This window comes from Mobula birostris, chromosome 9 (genome assembly GCF_030028105.1).
Source record: "Mobula birostris isolate sMobBir1 chromosome 9, sMobBir1.hap1, whole genome shotgun sequence".
NCBI lineage: Eukaryota > Metazoa > Chordata > Chondrichthyes > Myliobatiformes > Myliobatidae > Mobula > Mobula birostris.
The window spans coordinates 137,302,941-137,320,444 of NC_092378.1; the positions used below are offsets into that span (position 1 = coordinate 137,302,941).

The 17,504-nt window shown below is 40.1% G+C and overlaps 1 protein-coding gene across 2 annotated transcripts in view; it reads right to left on the minus strand.

Moving 5' to 3' along the window:
- LOC140203478 (uncharacterized) overlaps window positions 1-8,330 on the minus strand; it is a 34,343-nt gene extending 26,013 nt beyond the window's left edge. For both annotated transcript variants that reach the window (XM_072269550.1, XM_072269551.1), the window contains exons 1-2: window positions 7,984-8,330; window positions 3,754-3,902 (exon numbers count right to left, since the gene is read on the minus strand). In XM_072269550.1, coding sequence (XP_072125651.1) covers window positions 3,754-3,902; window positions 7,984-8,191 — 357 coding nt within the window. In that variant the 5' untranslated portion in view covers window positions 8,192-8,330. The remainder of the gene's footprint in view (window positions 1-3,753; window positions 3,903-7,983) is intronic.
- Window positions 8,331-17,504: the final 9,174 nt, after the last annotated feature.

A 17,504-nucleotide genomic window follows, 5' to 3' on the forward strand; every position in this document is an offset into this window, starting at 1 on the left:
GATTTTTGGCTTTAGAAGAAAGATTCCCGATTGTGAATTGTGTCTATATGATTCTCCACTAGAAAGAGTCAAGGTATTCAAGTTTTTAGGTGTCTGGTTTGATGAAAGACTTGCTTGGAGGGTTCATATAGATAAAACAATTGGAAAGTGTGAGAAAGTTTTAAATGTTATGAGGAGTAATGCTGGATGTGACTGGGGAGCAGGGCGGGAAACTATGTACTTAATATATCTAGCTATGATAAGATCAGTTATAGATTATGGTTGTATTGTTTATGGTTCTGCTGCTACTGCAGTGCTTGGAAAACTAGACACTGTGCAGTCCAAAGCACTTAGACTCTGTTGTGGAGCTTTTAGAACAACATCAGTCCTGGCATTATGTGTGGAACTGGGAGAAGTGCCTCTGCATTTAAGATGAATTCAGTTGGGCCTCCAGTATTGGGTAAAACTATATGGATTCAATCACAGCTGTCCATAAAAGCGTCTTTTGCAGGGGAAGTCGGAGTGCCAAAGTAAAATTAAAAGATACCCATTTTTAGATTTGGTTAATAACTGGGCTGTGAAATTAATACTGACTGAGGAAGACATAGTTGGCCAAATTTGCTTGCCACCCATCCCTTTTTGGCTCTTTCTAGAACCAGAAGTAGACCTATTCCTCCTTTTTCAGCTTAAAGGAAGCAGTGCAATTTCATCAGCGTTGATCACAAATGAATATTTAAATAATAAATGAGGATCTTATCTGAAGATTTTTACTGATGGCTCAGTGGACCCAGAAAGCAGTAGGACAGAATCTGGGATGTATGTGTCTCAACTTAGAGTTAAGATTCGTCACTGGGTTTCAGATGGTGTTTCTGTCTTTGCAACAGAATTATTAGCAATGCTCTGGGCCTTAAGGTGGATAGAAGACTTTTGACTATGTAGGGTTATCATCTGTTCGGATTCTGCTGCTGCCTTAGTCTATAAAAGGGAGTAAATCAAAAGCTCGTCCTGACATAGTTATTGAGATTCCTAGTGTTGTTTAGAGTAGGGAAGATGGGTTGTGCAGTTAGATTTTCATGGATACTTGGGCATGCTGGGGTGGAGGGAAATGAAATTGTGGATGGCATTGCAAAGTCTTCCTTACAGAGCAGGCAAGTAGAAATTAGAGTTCCCCTAGTTAGAGCAGGATTGAGAAGTAGGATTAAAAAGTATAGAAAAGAAGTGGCAGGGGGATTAGAAAAATGAATTAAGGGGCAGGCAACACACATCAAAGTTGCTGGTGAACACAGTAGGCCAGGCAGCATCTCTAGGAAGAGGTACAATCGACGTTTCGGGCCGAGACCCTTGGTCCAGACTAACTGAAAGAAGAGCTAGTAAGAGATTTGAAAATGGGAGGGGGAGGGGGAGATCCAAAATGATAGGAAAAGACAGGAGGGGGAGGGATGGAGCCACGAGCTGGACAGTTGATTGGCAAAAGGGATATGAGAGGATCATGGGACAGGAGGCCTAGGGAGAAAGAAAAGGGGGGGGGAACCTAGAGAACGGGCAAGCGGTATAGTGAGGGGGACAGAGGGAGAAAAAGGAGAGAGAGAAAAAGAATGTGTGTATATAAATAACAGATGGGGTACGAGGGGGAGGTGGGGCATTAGTGGAAGTTTGAGAAGTCAATGTTCATGCTATCAGGTTGGAGGTTACCCAGACAGAATACAAGGTGTTGTTCCTCCAACCTGAGTGTGGCTTCATCTTTATAGTAGAGGAGGCCGTGGATAAACCTATCAGAATGGGAATGGGATGTGGAATTAAAATGTGTGGCCACTGGGAGATCCTGCCTTCTCTGGTGGACAGAGCATAGGTGTTCAGCGAAATGATCTCCCATTCTGCGTCTGGTCTCGCCAATATATAGAAGGCCATATCGGGAGCACCGGACGCAGTATATCATCCCAGCTGACTCACAGGCGAAGTGTTGCCTCACCTGAAAGGACTGTCTGGGGTCCTGAATGGTGGTAAGCGAGGAAGTGTAAGGGCATGTGTAGCACTTGTTCCGCTTACAAGGATAAGTGCCAGTAGGGAAATCGGTGGGGAGGGATGGGGGGGGGGGGGGACCAATGGACAAAGGAATCGCGTAGGGAGCAAGCCCTGCGGAATGCAGAGAGAGGGGGGGGAGGGAAAGATGTGCTTAGTGGTGGGATCCCGTTGAGGTGGCGGAAGTTATGGAGAATAATATGTTGGACCCAGAGACTGGTGGGTTGGTAGGTGAGGACAAGGGGAACCCTATTCCTAGTAGGGTGGCGGGAGGATGGAGTGAGAGCAGATGTGCGTGAAATGGTAGAGATGCGTTTGAGAGCAGAGTTGATGGTGGAGGAAGGGAAGCCCCTTTCTTTAAAAAAGGAGGACATCTCCCTTGTCCTGGAATGAAAAACCTCATCCTGAGAGCAGATGCGGCGGAGATGGAGGAATTGCGAGAAGGGGATGGCATTTTTGCAAGGGACAGGGTGAGAAAAGGAATAGTCCAGATAGATGAGAGAGTCAGTAGGCTTATAGTAGACATCAGTAGATAAGCTGTCTCCAGAGATAGAGACAGAAAGATCTAGAAAGGGGAGGGAGGTGTCCAAAATGGACCGTAAACTTGAGGGCAGGGTGAAAGTTGGAGGCAAAGTTAATGAAGTCAGTGAGCTCAGCATGCGTGCAGGAAAGCAGCGCCAATGCAGTCATCGATGTAGCGAAGGAAAAGTAGGGGACAGATACCAGAATAGGTTTGGAATATGGAATGTTCCACAAAGCCAACAAAAAGGCAGGCATAGCTAGGACCCCTACAGGTGCTCATAGCTACATCTTCAGTTTGTACCAGAATAGGTTTGGAACATAGATTGTTCCACAAAGTCCTAGCTATGCCTGCCTTTTTGTTGCAAACTAAAGTTTTGGCACAGACCAGAAGGGCCGAATGGCCTGCTTTCTGTGCTGGAGTGTTCTATGGTCAGAGGTAAGTTTTTCACATAGCAAGTGGTGGGTGCATGGAATGCACTGCCAGCGAAGGTGGTAGAGGCGGATACAACAGGGTCTTTAAAGAGACTCTTAGATAGGTACATGGAGCTTAGAAAATCAGTGGGCTATGCAGTAGGGAAATTCTAGGCAGTTTTTAAAGAGCAGGTTACACGGTTGGCACAATATTGTGGGCTGAATGGCCTGTAACGTGGTGTAGATTTTCTATGTTTTTAAGAGTGCTCTGCCATTCCCTCATGGCTGATTTATTACCCCTCTCAATCCCGTTCTCCTGCAAACGAGGATATTAATATTGTTGCAATGTGAAAATGACAATGATCACATTGTACTAAACTTCAAGCATCTACCTGCCCTCACATTTACAAATGAGCCAACTGTTAGTAAAGGGACTTGTTTGTAACACTAGGATAACATCGTGCATCTGCATTTTCCAATACGTCCAACATTCATGTATATGCCCCTTGTACAGTACCATAGCCTGTGCTTGTCACAGTAAACCACATTTTAGGAAATTGAACCAAACTTAGCCGCTTTATAATAACACTTTGACACTTTTAATCCACTCTTATCTAATTAAAGAAAAATAACTTAAAGAATATTTTAATGAAGAGGTATCTCAAAACTTAACTAATCACTGTAAATCTAAGGAAGCATTAATTCATCCAAATGATGTTTTTAATCAACTTTGAAATACATTATTTAATGAACATAATTTATCTTGGAAGTTCTTAGCATCCCAACAGTCCTATTTCAAAACCAAATTAAAACTAAGATCACCTCCTCCCAGGTTATCTTCTTGGCAGTTTGTGTACTTTTTTCACAACTTAAGTTGAAATGGACGCTTTTCGCATCATGTGAAATCTTGATTTTCTTGTGCTTATTTTTTCCTTCTCTTCTTGAATGGAACCTCTTCCTTTCAGCTCGATCTTAAGGTATTATATAAAATTATATAGATAAAACAAAATAAATCTCTCACTGTCCGTCAAAAAAAAACCTCAATTATTATTTCATTATTACAATTCTCTATTACCAGTTTTAGCTGTTATAATAGGAGGTCCTGAATATAACTGGTTTCCCATTTTGCTGTTTAGCAAATTACTTGGGTCATATGTGGAATTCTGTGGAGAGTTTGGACAATTCTCCTTAAAGAAGATATCTTCACTTAGGAAGAAATATAGAACAGTAATCTCCTGACTGAATTTTTAGAAAATATATATGAAGTGCTATTCTTCTAGCAGACAAAAACCACAATTGATTATATGAGCTGTGTTTAATAAGAAAGACTTTACAGGCAGTCCTCCGGTTATTTCAGACTTCTGTTCCTGAAAACTGTTCATATCCCAAACTGTTCCCAAGTCAGATATGATCAAAAACATTTCTGCGGGAATCACAGAAACAGCTGTGACACGAGAGCAAGCAGCCATTGGAAGAGTGGCCCTCACTGAGTGAGCCAGTCTGCTCACTACTCCCAGTTCTTAAAGGTTCAGTTCAGCTCCCAACTCTGGTGGCTCAAGGAGGTGGCATATGGTAAGGAGTGTTGTGGAGAGAAGACATGGAGAAATGCCTATTCCCATCTGGCAGAAGCAGCCAGCAAATTCATCCCCATCCATTTAGTCAGTGTCCAAAATGCTTATTTGTTTGTACAGGTTGTCCACAACCAGTGAAAGACCTGTATACAACTGAATTTCTGTTCTAGTCAGATATATAGTACTTTGAAACAAGTTTTCAGCCCCCACAATTATTTCACATTTTACACTTACTAAATTTAACTTTTTAAAGTAGGGCTTTTTGAGCTAATCTACAAACTATTGGGCATCATGTCAAATCAAAAGAAAAATTTCAAACTCTGTCAGTAACTTATTAAAGATAAAAACTAAAATTATGAGGCTGGAAAAAGTATTCATCCCCTTTGTAATTACAATGCTAACTTTCCTCAGGTGCAATATACAGTATTACCTTACCAACTCACCTAATATGTAGGAAATTGGAGAATCATCTGAGTAAATACCAATTCTTTCTGGAAGGTCTAAAAGTATGTGAGATTTTCAACAGACTAAACCAAAATGAAGCCCAAAGAGCATTCAAAACAAGTCAGGGAAATGATAATAGAGAAGCACAAATCTGGGGAAGGTACAAAAACATCTCAAAGGCACGAACATACTTCAGAGATCAGTATAGTCCTTCCTGAAGAAGTGGAAAAAAATATTAAACTACATCTACACTACCTAGGTCAGGCCGCTCCTCTAATCCTAGTCACTGGAGAAAAATGGCACTTGTAAGAGAGGCTACTGTAATGCCAACAGTTATTGAGTGAACTGCAGAAGTCAGTGGCTGCAACTGGAGATGAAGATCATGGCTCCACAATCTCTAAGACCTTGCACAAAAAGGGTATTTGCAAAAGACTGGCAAGGAAGAGGCCCCCAATAAAAAAAAGATTCGAAATTCAAGTTTCAAAGTGCATTTACAATTAAAGAAAAATTAACAAAATAAAAGTAAAATTATAAAGTAAATTATAAATTAACTTTTGAGATTTGTTTGCTTAGAGGCGGTCGCAAAGCAAGGAATTTGAAAGAACCGAATTTAAAAAAATAAGACCAACCACCACACCCCCCACCCCCGTGCCCCACAAAGAAAGAAAACAAAACATATCTTGAAACAACAACATTCGGAACCAAAGTGAGTCCTTGGATCCATCTCCCTGGAGCAGGCCCAAAGCCTTGGTACTCAGTTCATCATATTGGGCAAATCGCTGCAAAGTTCGCAGACATGAAACATAGTAGCCGGGGGCAGTCTCACAGCATTAGCACCGTGGAGAGAGGAACCCTCAGACTATCTGGGCCAGCGTTTAAATTATCTGAACTTTGCACTAAGATGTAGCCCCGCCATAGCGATTCACTTTGGGCCTAGATTTCACTGCTGGGGAAGCTGTTCTCGACCTTTCCAATTTGGTCTGGCACTCCGAGTGATCCAACCTTGCACAGCACCCTGCTTTCCAGTCTATCTGGGCCGGCATTTAGATTGTCCAAACAGTGTATTGTACCTCTCATTAAGATCCAGGTCCACAGCAAACCACTCTGCCTAGCGATTTGCTACAGACCTGGATTTTGCTGCTAAAGAAACCGTTCTCAATCTCTCCATATCAGTTCGGTGCTTAGAACAATCCACCCTTGCACCCGGGATAGCTGGATGGACATTGGATCTCCTCTGAACCATTCACTCCAACCAGCACAGCTCCAGCACCACGTATACCGATTTTGTGGGGCACATCTTGCGAATTCACTTTGCCTTTGCTCACCTCTTCATTGTTTGCAGTGGTAGTTCATCAGTTTTAATTTCAAAGTGTTATTAATAATGCTTTTAAATCAAATTCCTTTGCCTTCGAACTACTAGTAAGCTGTTGCATGTTTTCAGTAAAGTCATCTTGAACTGGAAGCATAACTTTGCCTGTAAAGACTTTGCAAAGCATCACTTAGAAGGCACTATAAAAATGTGGAAGGTCTTATGGTCAGACATGACTAAAGTGAAATTTTCTGGCCTCAACACCAAGTGGTACATGTGGCATAAATCTAATACTGCGCATCAGCCGGGTAACACTATCATCATCCCCATCCCCATCCCTACTGTATAGTGGAAGTAGCATCATTCTATGGAACACACATCAAAGTTGCTGGTGAACGCAGCAGGCCAGGCAGCATCTCTAGGAAGAGGTACAGTCGACGTTTCAGGTCGAGACCCTTCATCAGGACTAACTTCATTCTATGGAGACGCCTTTCAGCAGCAGGAACTGGAAATCTGATTAGGATTGATGAGAAGATGAATGCTGCTATATACCGATAGATCGTGGATAAAAACCTGCCAGCTACTGCCAGAAAGTTTAATCTGGAGAGGAAGTTCATCTTTCAGCAGGACAACGACCCAAAGCACACCATCAGAGCAACCAAGGAATGGCTTCAAATGAAGAAAATTGATTTCCTTGAGTGGTCCAATCAAAGTCCTGATCTTAATTTGATTGAACATCTCTGACAAGACCTCAAGTTTGCTGTCCACTGCCACTCCTCAACTAACCTGGCACAGTTTGAGCAATTTTACAATGAAGAATTGGCAACTCTTGCTCCATCACGCTGTGCAGAACTAACAGAAGCTCATGCAAAGCTAACAGAGACTTATCCAAGAAGGCTATTGGCTGTAATAGTTGTGAGAGGTGGTTCAATTAAATACTGAGCAAAGGGGGATGAATACTTTTGAACTACTGACATTGCAGTTTATGATATTTTAGTTTGTCATGCTTTACAATTTTCCCTGTATTTTGGGCTTTAATGTGGGGGTAAAAAGGAGCATTGTGATTCACAAATAAAAATTCAGTTAAATTGATCAAAATCTCTGGTTGTAACACTCATTTATTTGAAAAAAAGGGTTGGGGCTGAATACTATTTCAAGGGACTATATTCTTTCTGTCGAACCTTTGGTTCTTCTATTGTTAATTACGTTAAAACTTCAAATATTAGCACTTGCAGCTGTTAACATTACTTGATATCAAATAGTGAAAAAGGAAAAGCAGTGAGGGAGCTGGGAAGAAAACTGTGGATGACCAATTCTATAAACTTCCATTCACCTGACAACAGAAAGAAACTATCATTTTCATGCTTAAAATATTACATGAACAGCAATAGGCAATTAAAGACTACAAAAACTGATATGTACATCACTCTTTATCAGGGTTCCCAACCTGGGGTCCACAACTGAAACAAAAGGTTGGGAACCTCTGCTCTACATGTACTTCTCAATCCATCCACAACTGCTATCTTTCCAGAACAGCTTCAAAAGCAAATTTTAAAAATTATAGGAAAATTTGGGAGTAAAAATCCAGTAAATTCAGTACTGCCTCATATATACAATCAAAACCTAATCAGCTAATAATGATAGATCACAATGATATACTTCATTCTACCAAGCTATTTGGACATGTATAACAGCTCTGGCTATATTATAAAATTTAAGTTTACTTACCAGGGCTTTTCAGAATCTCCCTTAGGATAATTGGAGTACATTCAATATCATCTTGATCATCAGTAAGAATTTTAGATTCATTTGATTTCTCTTCATAATGGCATTTTGAAACACTGGAACTTTGACTTTCAGTATGTTCACTTATTTTAATTTTGTTATTTATATTTTCAGTAACACGTAATTCTGACAACGGTACATTATTCATCATGTTCCATTGTGTTGCAGTGGGCAATTTTTCTAAGACAGGAACAAGCGAATGCTTTAATTTCTTTAGCTTGCCAGTTGTATTGTTAGAGTTTGAAGAAATAAGTTCTTCAGCATCAACAATGTGAAAGGCTGCTTTGACATTCCTGTTTTTATCTGAATGAACGGATTTTACATAATTTTTCTGATTCAGCATCTTGGAAACCTTGGTAGATTTGGTCTTAGAAGCTCTATTGAAGTCCTCTTTTAATACAAAGGAAGATATATGTAGAGTACTACCATGAGGAGTTTTGTTTTGATCAGCAGTTTCTGAAGATGAGTTTATATTCTTTTTCAGCAAGCTACTATTATGATGTTTCTTCTGAGGATATGTTTTAGTTTCAAGGTGACCACTAGTTTGAACATTTTTTGGACTTTTTAAGCTTCGATTCTCAACTTGGTTTTCTGTTATGTCAACAGCAGGCGATATTTTGAACTTGGTCTTCATGACCTCATTTTTGTCACTAAAACTAGCTCTCTGATTTACCTCCGACTCTGGAAGCTCAGTATTTTTATGTTTTGAAATGATGAGGTCATTATGTTTACCACCATCTATATTTCCTGTATCCACACACTGCAAATACTTTTCCTGATGATCACATTCCTTGTTGGGCTGTCCATTCTTAATGTGATGTCTCCCTCGGAGTAATGCTTCCCACTGTTCGCGGTCACTTACTCTAAGGGTTTTCTTTGCTCTGAAACCTTTTCGTGGGATAATACTTGCCATGTTTGATTATCTACAAGGTTCAAAGATAAACTGATAGCATAATTAAGTACAGATGATATTAAGATAGAAATTTATCACAATTCTCATTCACATTGCCATTTTTATGCAAACTATTAGCATTCAATTTTGTCAAGATACCTCAACTCTAACTTAAGTGGAGTACACAACATTTCACAAAGAATAAATAATTTTATAAAAATCTGCAGGAACTTTTGATTTTCTCACTAGACCCACGTACATAATTTTTAAGATTTCACAATAACTACATCCCCAGGTAATTTACAATCCATAACAATACACTTTCTACCAAAATTAATCAATCATCTGGAGAAGAATTTCTAGGAAATGTTTTCCAATTCTTCAAGACATTTTTCAAGACTGGGAAAGAGAAAACAATTCAGCTTTTAAGTTGCAGAGGGAATGGGGGAAAGAAATGTGTCCAACAGGCAGTTACCTAGCAAACACGTTTCAGTTTCAAGCATCTACCTTTTTATTTGTTTGCCTACCACAAATAATTTTGGTCTATTATTTTCAATGGTTCACAATAAGAAACTATGAAAATACCATGAAATTTAGGAGCTCATGTCTTAATTTAGTTCTAACAAAATTCCCCTTTGATCTGGCACAGTGCAGTTCATCTACATTTGAATAGCAGGTACTTGAAATAGAGTCTCATTACCTAACCAAGCCCAAAGAGACCTGCTTTTGGTTTAGCCATGGTTGGATTTGGTTTGGGTTAGGTGCCAATAATGTATCTGAGCTACCTTCCAATTTGAAAAGCATCACAAGAAGAATAATTTTGTTTACAATTATACTGTTCTACTTCCATTCATCATTAAACCAATGAAAGACATCATTATATATTAAAAAAGGGGGAAACTGTTTGCTTTTAAACATTTATACTGTATGTTTGGAAAAAAATATTCAAAATCTTGTCAGATTTACATCTTGCAGCCTGCTTTAAGATATAGTATAACATCACATTCAAAATTAATCAAAAATCAGAAAACTGTGGATGCTGGAAATATGAAAAAATAATGACAAAATATAAACACAGGAAAACAGAAGTAATGCTTCAGGTCAGAACTTGGCCAGCAAAAGAAAACAATACAAAGAACATTTAAAGAATTAAAATAACTTGTATCATTATTCACATGGCTTATTGATTTTTTTTGTAAGTTACTAAAAATTTCAGAGGGCAGACTAACATCTACTTTCCAGGCACCATATTTTAGACTACTTTGTGCTCTAAAATAGCAGACAAAAGACAGAACTGGATACTGGCCACCATATTAGGTGAAAATCTATCAATCTTTTATGGACTTCAGTAAGGCCTTTGACAAGGTTCCACATGGAAGGTTAGTTAGGAAGGTTCAATTGTTAGGTATTAATATCGAAGTAGTAAAATGGATTCAGCAGTGGCTGGATGGGAGACACCAGAGAGTAGTGGCGGATAACTGCGTGTCAGATTGGAGGATGGTGTGTAGTGGTGTGCCTCAGGGATCTGTACTGGGTCAAGTGTTGTTTGTCATATATATTAATGATCTAGATGATGGGGTGGTAAATTGGATTAGTAAGTATGCAGATGATACTAAGATAGGTGGAGTTGTGGATAATGAAGTAGGTTTTCAAAGCTTGCAGAGAGATTTAGACCACTTAGAAGAGTGGGCTGAAAGATGGAAGGTGGAGTTTAATGCTGATAAGTGAGGTGCTACATTTTGGTAGGACTAATCAAAATAGGACATACATGGTAAATGGTAGGGCATTGAAGAATGCGGTAGAACAGAGGGATCTAGGAATAATGGTGCATAGTTCCCTGAAGGTGGAATCTCATGTGGATAGGGTGGTGAAGAAAGCTTTTGGTATGCTGGCCTTTATTTCAGAGCATTGAGTATAGGAGCAACACTCCTTTCTCTCCTCCCACTTCTTCCAAACTAAAGGTGTAGCTATGGGCACCCGTATAGGTCCTAGCTATGACTGCCTCTTTGTTGGCTTTGTGGAACAATCTATGTTCCGAACCCATTCTGGTATCTGTCCCCCACTTTTCCTTCACTACATCGACCACTGCATTGGCGCTGCTTCCTGCACGCATGCTGAGTTCATTGACTTTCTAAACTTTGCCTCCAACTTTCACCCTGCCCTCAAGTTTACCTGGTCCACTTCCGACACCTCCCTCCCCTTTCTAGATCTTTCTGTTTCTATCTCTGGAGACAGCTTATCCACTGATGTCTGCTATAAGCCTACTGACTCTCACAGCTATCTGGACTATTCCTCTTCTCACCCTGTCCCTTGCAAAAATGCCATCCCCTTTTCACAATTCCTCCATCTCCACCGCATCTGCTCTCAGGATGAGGCTTTTCATTCCAGGATGAGGGTGTCCTCCTTTTTTAAAGAAAGGGGCTTCCCTTCCTCCACCATCAACTCTGTTCTCAAACGCATCTCCCCGATTTCACGCACATCTGCTCTCACTCCATCCTCCCGCCACCCCACTAGGAATACGGTTCCTCTGGTCCTCACCTACCACCCCACCAGCCTCCAGGTCCAACATATTATTCTCTGTAACTTCCGCCACCTCCAACGGGATCCCACCACTAAGCACATCTTCCCCCCCCACCACCCCCTGCTTTCCACAGGGATCGCTCCCTATGTGACTCCCTTGTCCATTCGTCCCCCCCATCCCTCCCCACTGATCTCCCTCCTGGCACTTATCCTTGTAAGTGGAACAAATACTACACATGCCCTTACGATTCCTCCCTTACCACCATTCAGGGCCCCAGACAGTCCTTCCAGGTGAGGCAACACTTCACCTATGAGTCGGCTGGGGTGATATACTGCGTCTGGTGCTCCTGATGTGGCCTTCTATATATTGGCGAGACCCAACGCAGACTGGGAGACCATTTTGCTGAACACCTACGCTCTGTCCACCAGAGAAAGCAGGATCTCCCAGTGGCCACACATTTTAATTCCACATCCCACTCCCATTCTGACATGTCTATCCTCGGCCTCCTCTACTGTAAAGATGAAGCCACACTCAGGTTGGAGGAACAACACCTTATATTCTGTCTGGGTAGCCTCCAACCTGATGGCATGAACATTGACTTCTCTAACTTCTGCTAATGCCCCACCTCCCCCTCATACCCCATCTGTTATTTATTTTTATATACACATTCTTTCTCTCACTCTCCTTTTTCTCCCTCTGACTATACCCCTTGCCCATCCTCTGGGCTCACCCCCCCCCCTTGTCTTTCTCCCCAGGCCTCCTGTCCCATGATCCTCTCATATCCCCTTTGCCAATCACCTGTCCAGCTCTTGGCTCCATCCCTCCCCCTCCTGTCTTCTCCTATCATTTTGGATCTCCCCTTCCCCCTCCCACTTTCAAATCTCTTACTAACTCTTCCTTCCGTTAGTCCTGATGAAGGGTCTTGGCCTGAAACGTCGACTGTACCTCTTCCTAGAGATGCTGCCTGGCCTGCTGTGTTCACCAGCAACTTTGTTGTGTGTTGCTTGAATTTCCAGCATCTGTAGAATTCCTCTTCATTGAGTATAGGAGTTGGGATGTAATGTTGAAATTGTATAAGGCATTGGTAAGGCCAAATTTGGAATATTGTGTACAGCTCTGGTCACCGAATTATAGGAAAGATGTCAATAAAATTGAGAGCGTACAGAGGAGGTTTACTAAAATGTTACCTGGGTTTCATCACCAAAGTTACAGAGAAATGTTGAACACATTGAGTCTTTATTCTTTGCAGCGTAGAAGGTTGAGGGGGGACTTGATAGAGGTATTTAAAATTATGATGGGGAAAGACAGAGTTGATGTGGATAGGCTTTTTCCATTAAGAGTGGGGGGATTCAAACAAGAGAACATGAGTTGAGGGTTAAAGGGCAAAAGTTTAGGGGTAACATGAGGGGGAACTTCTTTACTCAGAGAGTGGTTGCTGTGTGAAACGAGCTTCCAGCAGAAGTGGCTGAGGCAAGTTGGATGTTGTCATTTAAAGTTAAATTGGATGGATATATGGACAGGAAATGAATGGAGGGTTATGGACTGAGTGCAGGTCGGTGGGACTAGGTGAGAGTAAGAGTTCGGCACGGACTAGAAGGGCCGAGATGGCCTGTTTCCGTGCTGTAATTGTTATATGGTTATAATCTTAAACAGCAGAAAGGCTGCTTAGTTTAAATACAGAAAAGCAAAGACTGTCTGTCTGACTGAATTCCCTAATGCGATAATAATTTATTCTGTAGCAACCAGGGCTCCAGAGAAAAATCTATTCTCAATAATTGCTGAATAAGTAAACAAATCATCTAAGTGAAAAATCATAAAGTACTGCAGTTAAATTTACTGGATATAAATGGGAGGGAAAACAAATTCTGCAAATCTTAGGAATCTGTAAAAAGACTAATTATACATAATATACCTATTGGGCAGGAGTTTGGAACTGGAGCCATTTAAGTGAGAGGACAGAAATTTGGTTGATGGAGTATAATGAAAGAGATTTTTAAGCTTTCTACTTGGTACAAAGAATTAAAAAAGCAGAATATTACATAAATGAAAAGAAACTACCGAATGCGTACCGAAGCGCTGAGACACCCTGTAAAAGATAACAGTGTGCATAAAAAGCAAATAATTAGAAACATAAGATACAAGAGCTAAAATAGCCATACAGTCATTCAAATATCGACCTCTACCGCAGTGTTGGATTATTTCAATACAAATTAAATTTTGGTGAAAACATCTAAAGCACTCCGTATAGTTTTTGTCTCTTTAATTAAAGAGGGATTAACTTTACTGGAGGCGGTTCAAAGAAGTTCACACTTAATGATTCCTGAGATGAGGAGTTAAGCTTATAAAGAAAATTAAACACATTTTGCCCAATCTCTGTATGAAGTTTAGAATAATGTAAAGTGATATTATTCAGAAAAAGTAGTCCTGGTGCTAATCTTTTTTTAAAAGGATGGTGTTATGGCTGGTGTAAGACCTGTGTGTGTGGTCAGCAAAGCAATTCACAACATATGTAGACTAACATTATTTTCTAGTGTTTTCTTGAAAACAAAATAATTTAAAATTACCTCAGCACAGTTCAGACATTGCTGTTGAGTCTCCCACCCCCCACAAATAAACTTGTGAGAAACTGACCTCAGAAAGAGACCCTGCTGAATGTTCCGTCAGCAAGGGAAAAAATCTTCAAGCAATTAGTCTTTTGTGAGATATGTACATTAATAACTATAATTGAAGACTCAGAGATAGAGAAAGAACAATTTTGAATACCAGTCCAGTGAAAAAAAGACCATAAGACATGAGAGCAGAATCAGGCCATTCAGCTCATCATCTCTGCTCTGCCATTCTATCATGGCTGATTTATTACCCTATTTCAGGTTGAAAGCTCATGATCAGAACTTTTCCAGTGTTGATGAAGTATCTTCAATTTGAAATTTTAACTGATTTCTCCCTCCTCAGATGCAAACCAACTTGCTTAGTGTTCCAGCATTTTCTGTTTTTATTTCAGATTTTCAGCATTTGCATTTTTCTTTTTTCACTTTTATCTTATACTATAGCTCCCTCTACCATCCTACTCATGCATCTGCACTTGTCACAGTATTATGCTTAATAAGGACTTCAGGTTTGTAAGTGAGAACGAACAACAAGAGAGCTGATTGGGCAAGCAATGCACACAAGAAAATCAAGGCAATGTAATTAATTGGAGCAGGATTTTAAAAATCATCAGGAATATTAATAGCACTGCAACACCAAAAAAAAACCTGGAAGATTAAAGGACAAAGCTAAGCAAGTACAGCTTGATGCTGCTCCTAATGGAGATGTATTTAAGAATGTCAAAAATCAGTTAGATTAATTAATTAAGAATGATGATTCAGGCTTTCAGATAAACAGTCAATAATCCATCTGCCCATCAGATATTTAACTACTTTACTGCAGGTTGTGTTAGATGAATGCATGCAAATTAGCACCTACTTTGATATTACAGCAGAGATTAAACTTCAAAAGTACCTCTTTAGCTATAAAGAGTACAACATACAATTGTATAGTGAACAATTAAATTGTGCAATGGGATGAGTAAAATCAAACATCTACCTTTCTATTAAGTGCTTTAAAAAAACTTTTAGGAACTCAAAATGAATTATCTTGGAAGGAGCCTATTTTTTCCAAACAGGGAGAGGCCATGCTCAAGTTTATGAAAGGACAGATACTGGAATATATACCTTGTTACATTTATTTTACTGAAATTCATATTGGGTTCACAGAAACTGGGCCCATTTTGACAACCCCAATATTGTTAGCTGCTGTGATTTTCATCTATTTCATTATTTTCTACCATTTGTATCTCTTGAGTTTGTTTTATTTAAATTATTTAGATAAATTCTAGGGAATATTTCTAACTGTAATATGAGTTCTCTGTACTATTTGATATATTTGTTGTCTTCACCAATGTGGGCCAATATAGAAAGGTCAGCTGCAAATAAAGTACAAACCTTTTTGGCAGATGTACAAATGATCACTTTTGATTTTCCTGGGAGATTTAAGTAGAAGATTTAAATCATCACCATAGGCAGTGGTTGGCGATTTAAATCAACATCACAGCAATGCTAAAGTGTGATATCTGGCTTTGCTGTTACATTAATAATAGAACAAAGTCACACAATACTTTTCATATCATTATGTATAGTATCATTGGAATAGCACTGGGTAATGAAAAAATCCAGAAATGGTGCCAACAATTTGTGGAACATGAATCCATGGGAAAGCTGGCCCTGTAATTATTTCAATGGTCTTGCAATACTGCTCTGAAAAACAGATTAAATAGACAGAATGATTTAAATGACTAAAAATCATGTAGTTATTACAAAATTATTGGCTTGTGTCCTTTGTTCAGGAAGAGACATGGTTAGAATGCCACTTATTAAAAACTAGATAATATTTCAAACAAACGTGAAACAAATAACACAAACAGAAAACAAACCCAAATCCCAAGAAAATATTTAATGTATTAACATTGCATTTTGGACTGACAATACTCTAAAATAGACATCAGTCAAATTTGACTCAAAATTAGCCACTTATTTGTGTAAAAACGTGTCACTTATTTCTACTATGATACATTTTGAACTAAAGACTGTATGGAGTGGCTGATTAACACCTTTTCACAAATGTGGAATACATTTAAACAAAATGTTAAACATATTCTGAAGTTAGCTAATGTAAACTCTTAAGGTGCAAATGTTACTAAAGACAGCTTATTTTGTTACAGCACACACAAAATGCTGGAGGAACACAGCAGGTCAGGCAGCGTCCATGGAAATGAATATACAGTTGACGTTGTGGGCCGAGACCATTTTTCAGGATTGCAAGAAGGGGCAAGAAGCCAGAACAAAAAGTGTGGGTGGGGGGGTGGGGGAAGAGGAAGGAGGATCAAAGAAGAGTCAGAGGGAAGCAGAGATCACAGAGGGTGAGCAGTGAGAGGGTCTCACTGAACTCCCGTCCATGAGAAAATTTAAACGTCTTCGGGGGTAGGCATCATAAGACCATAAGACAAAGGAGCAGAAATCAGCCATTTGGCCCATCGAGTCCGCTCCGCCATTTCATCATGAGCTGATCTATTCTCCCATTTAGTTCCACTCCCCCGCCTTCTCATCATAACCTTTGATGCCCTGGCTACTCAGAGACCGATCAATCTCTGCCTTAAATACACCCAATGACTTGGCCTCCATTGCCGCCCGTGACAACAAATTCCATAGATTCACCACCCTCTAGCTAAAAAAATTTCTTCACATCTCTGTTCTGAATGGGCACCCTTCAATCCTTAAGTCATGCCCTCTCATCATGGGAAACAACTTTGCCACATCCACTCTGTCCATGCCTTTCAACATTCGAAATGTTTCTATGAGGTCCCCCCCCCCCATTCTTCTAAACTCCAAGGAATACAGTCTAAGAGCGGACAAACGTTCCTCATATGTTAACCCTCTCATTCCCGGAATCATTCTAGTGAATCTTCTCTGTACCCTCTCCAATGTCAGCACATCCTTTCTTAAATAAGGAGACCAAAACTGCCCACAGTACTCTAAGAGGTCTCACCAGCGCCTTATAGAGCCTCAACATCACATCCCTGCTCCTATACTCTATTCCTCGAGAAATGAATGCCAACATTGCATTCACCTTCTTCACCACCGACTCAACCTGGAGGTTAACCTTAAGTATACCCTGCACGAGGACTCCCAAGTCCCATTGTATCTCAGATCTTTGAATTCTCTCCCTATTTAAATAATAGTCTGCTCGTTTATTTCTTCTGCCAAAGTGCATAACCATACACTTTCCAACATTGTATTTAATTTGCCATTTCTTTGCCCATTCTTCCAATCTATCCAAGTCTCTCTGCAGACTCTCTGTTTCCTCAGCACTACCGGCCCCTCCACCTATCTTCGTATCATCAGTAAACTTAGCCACAAAGCCACCTATTCCATAATCCAAATCGTTGATGTACAACGTAAAAAGAAGCGGTCCCAACACGGACCCCTGTGGAACACCAGTGGTAACAAGCAGCCA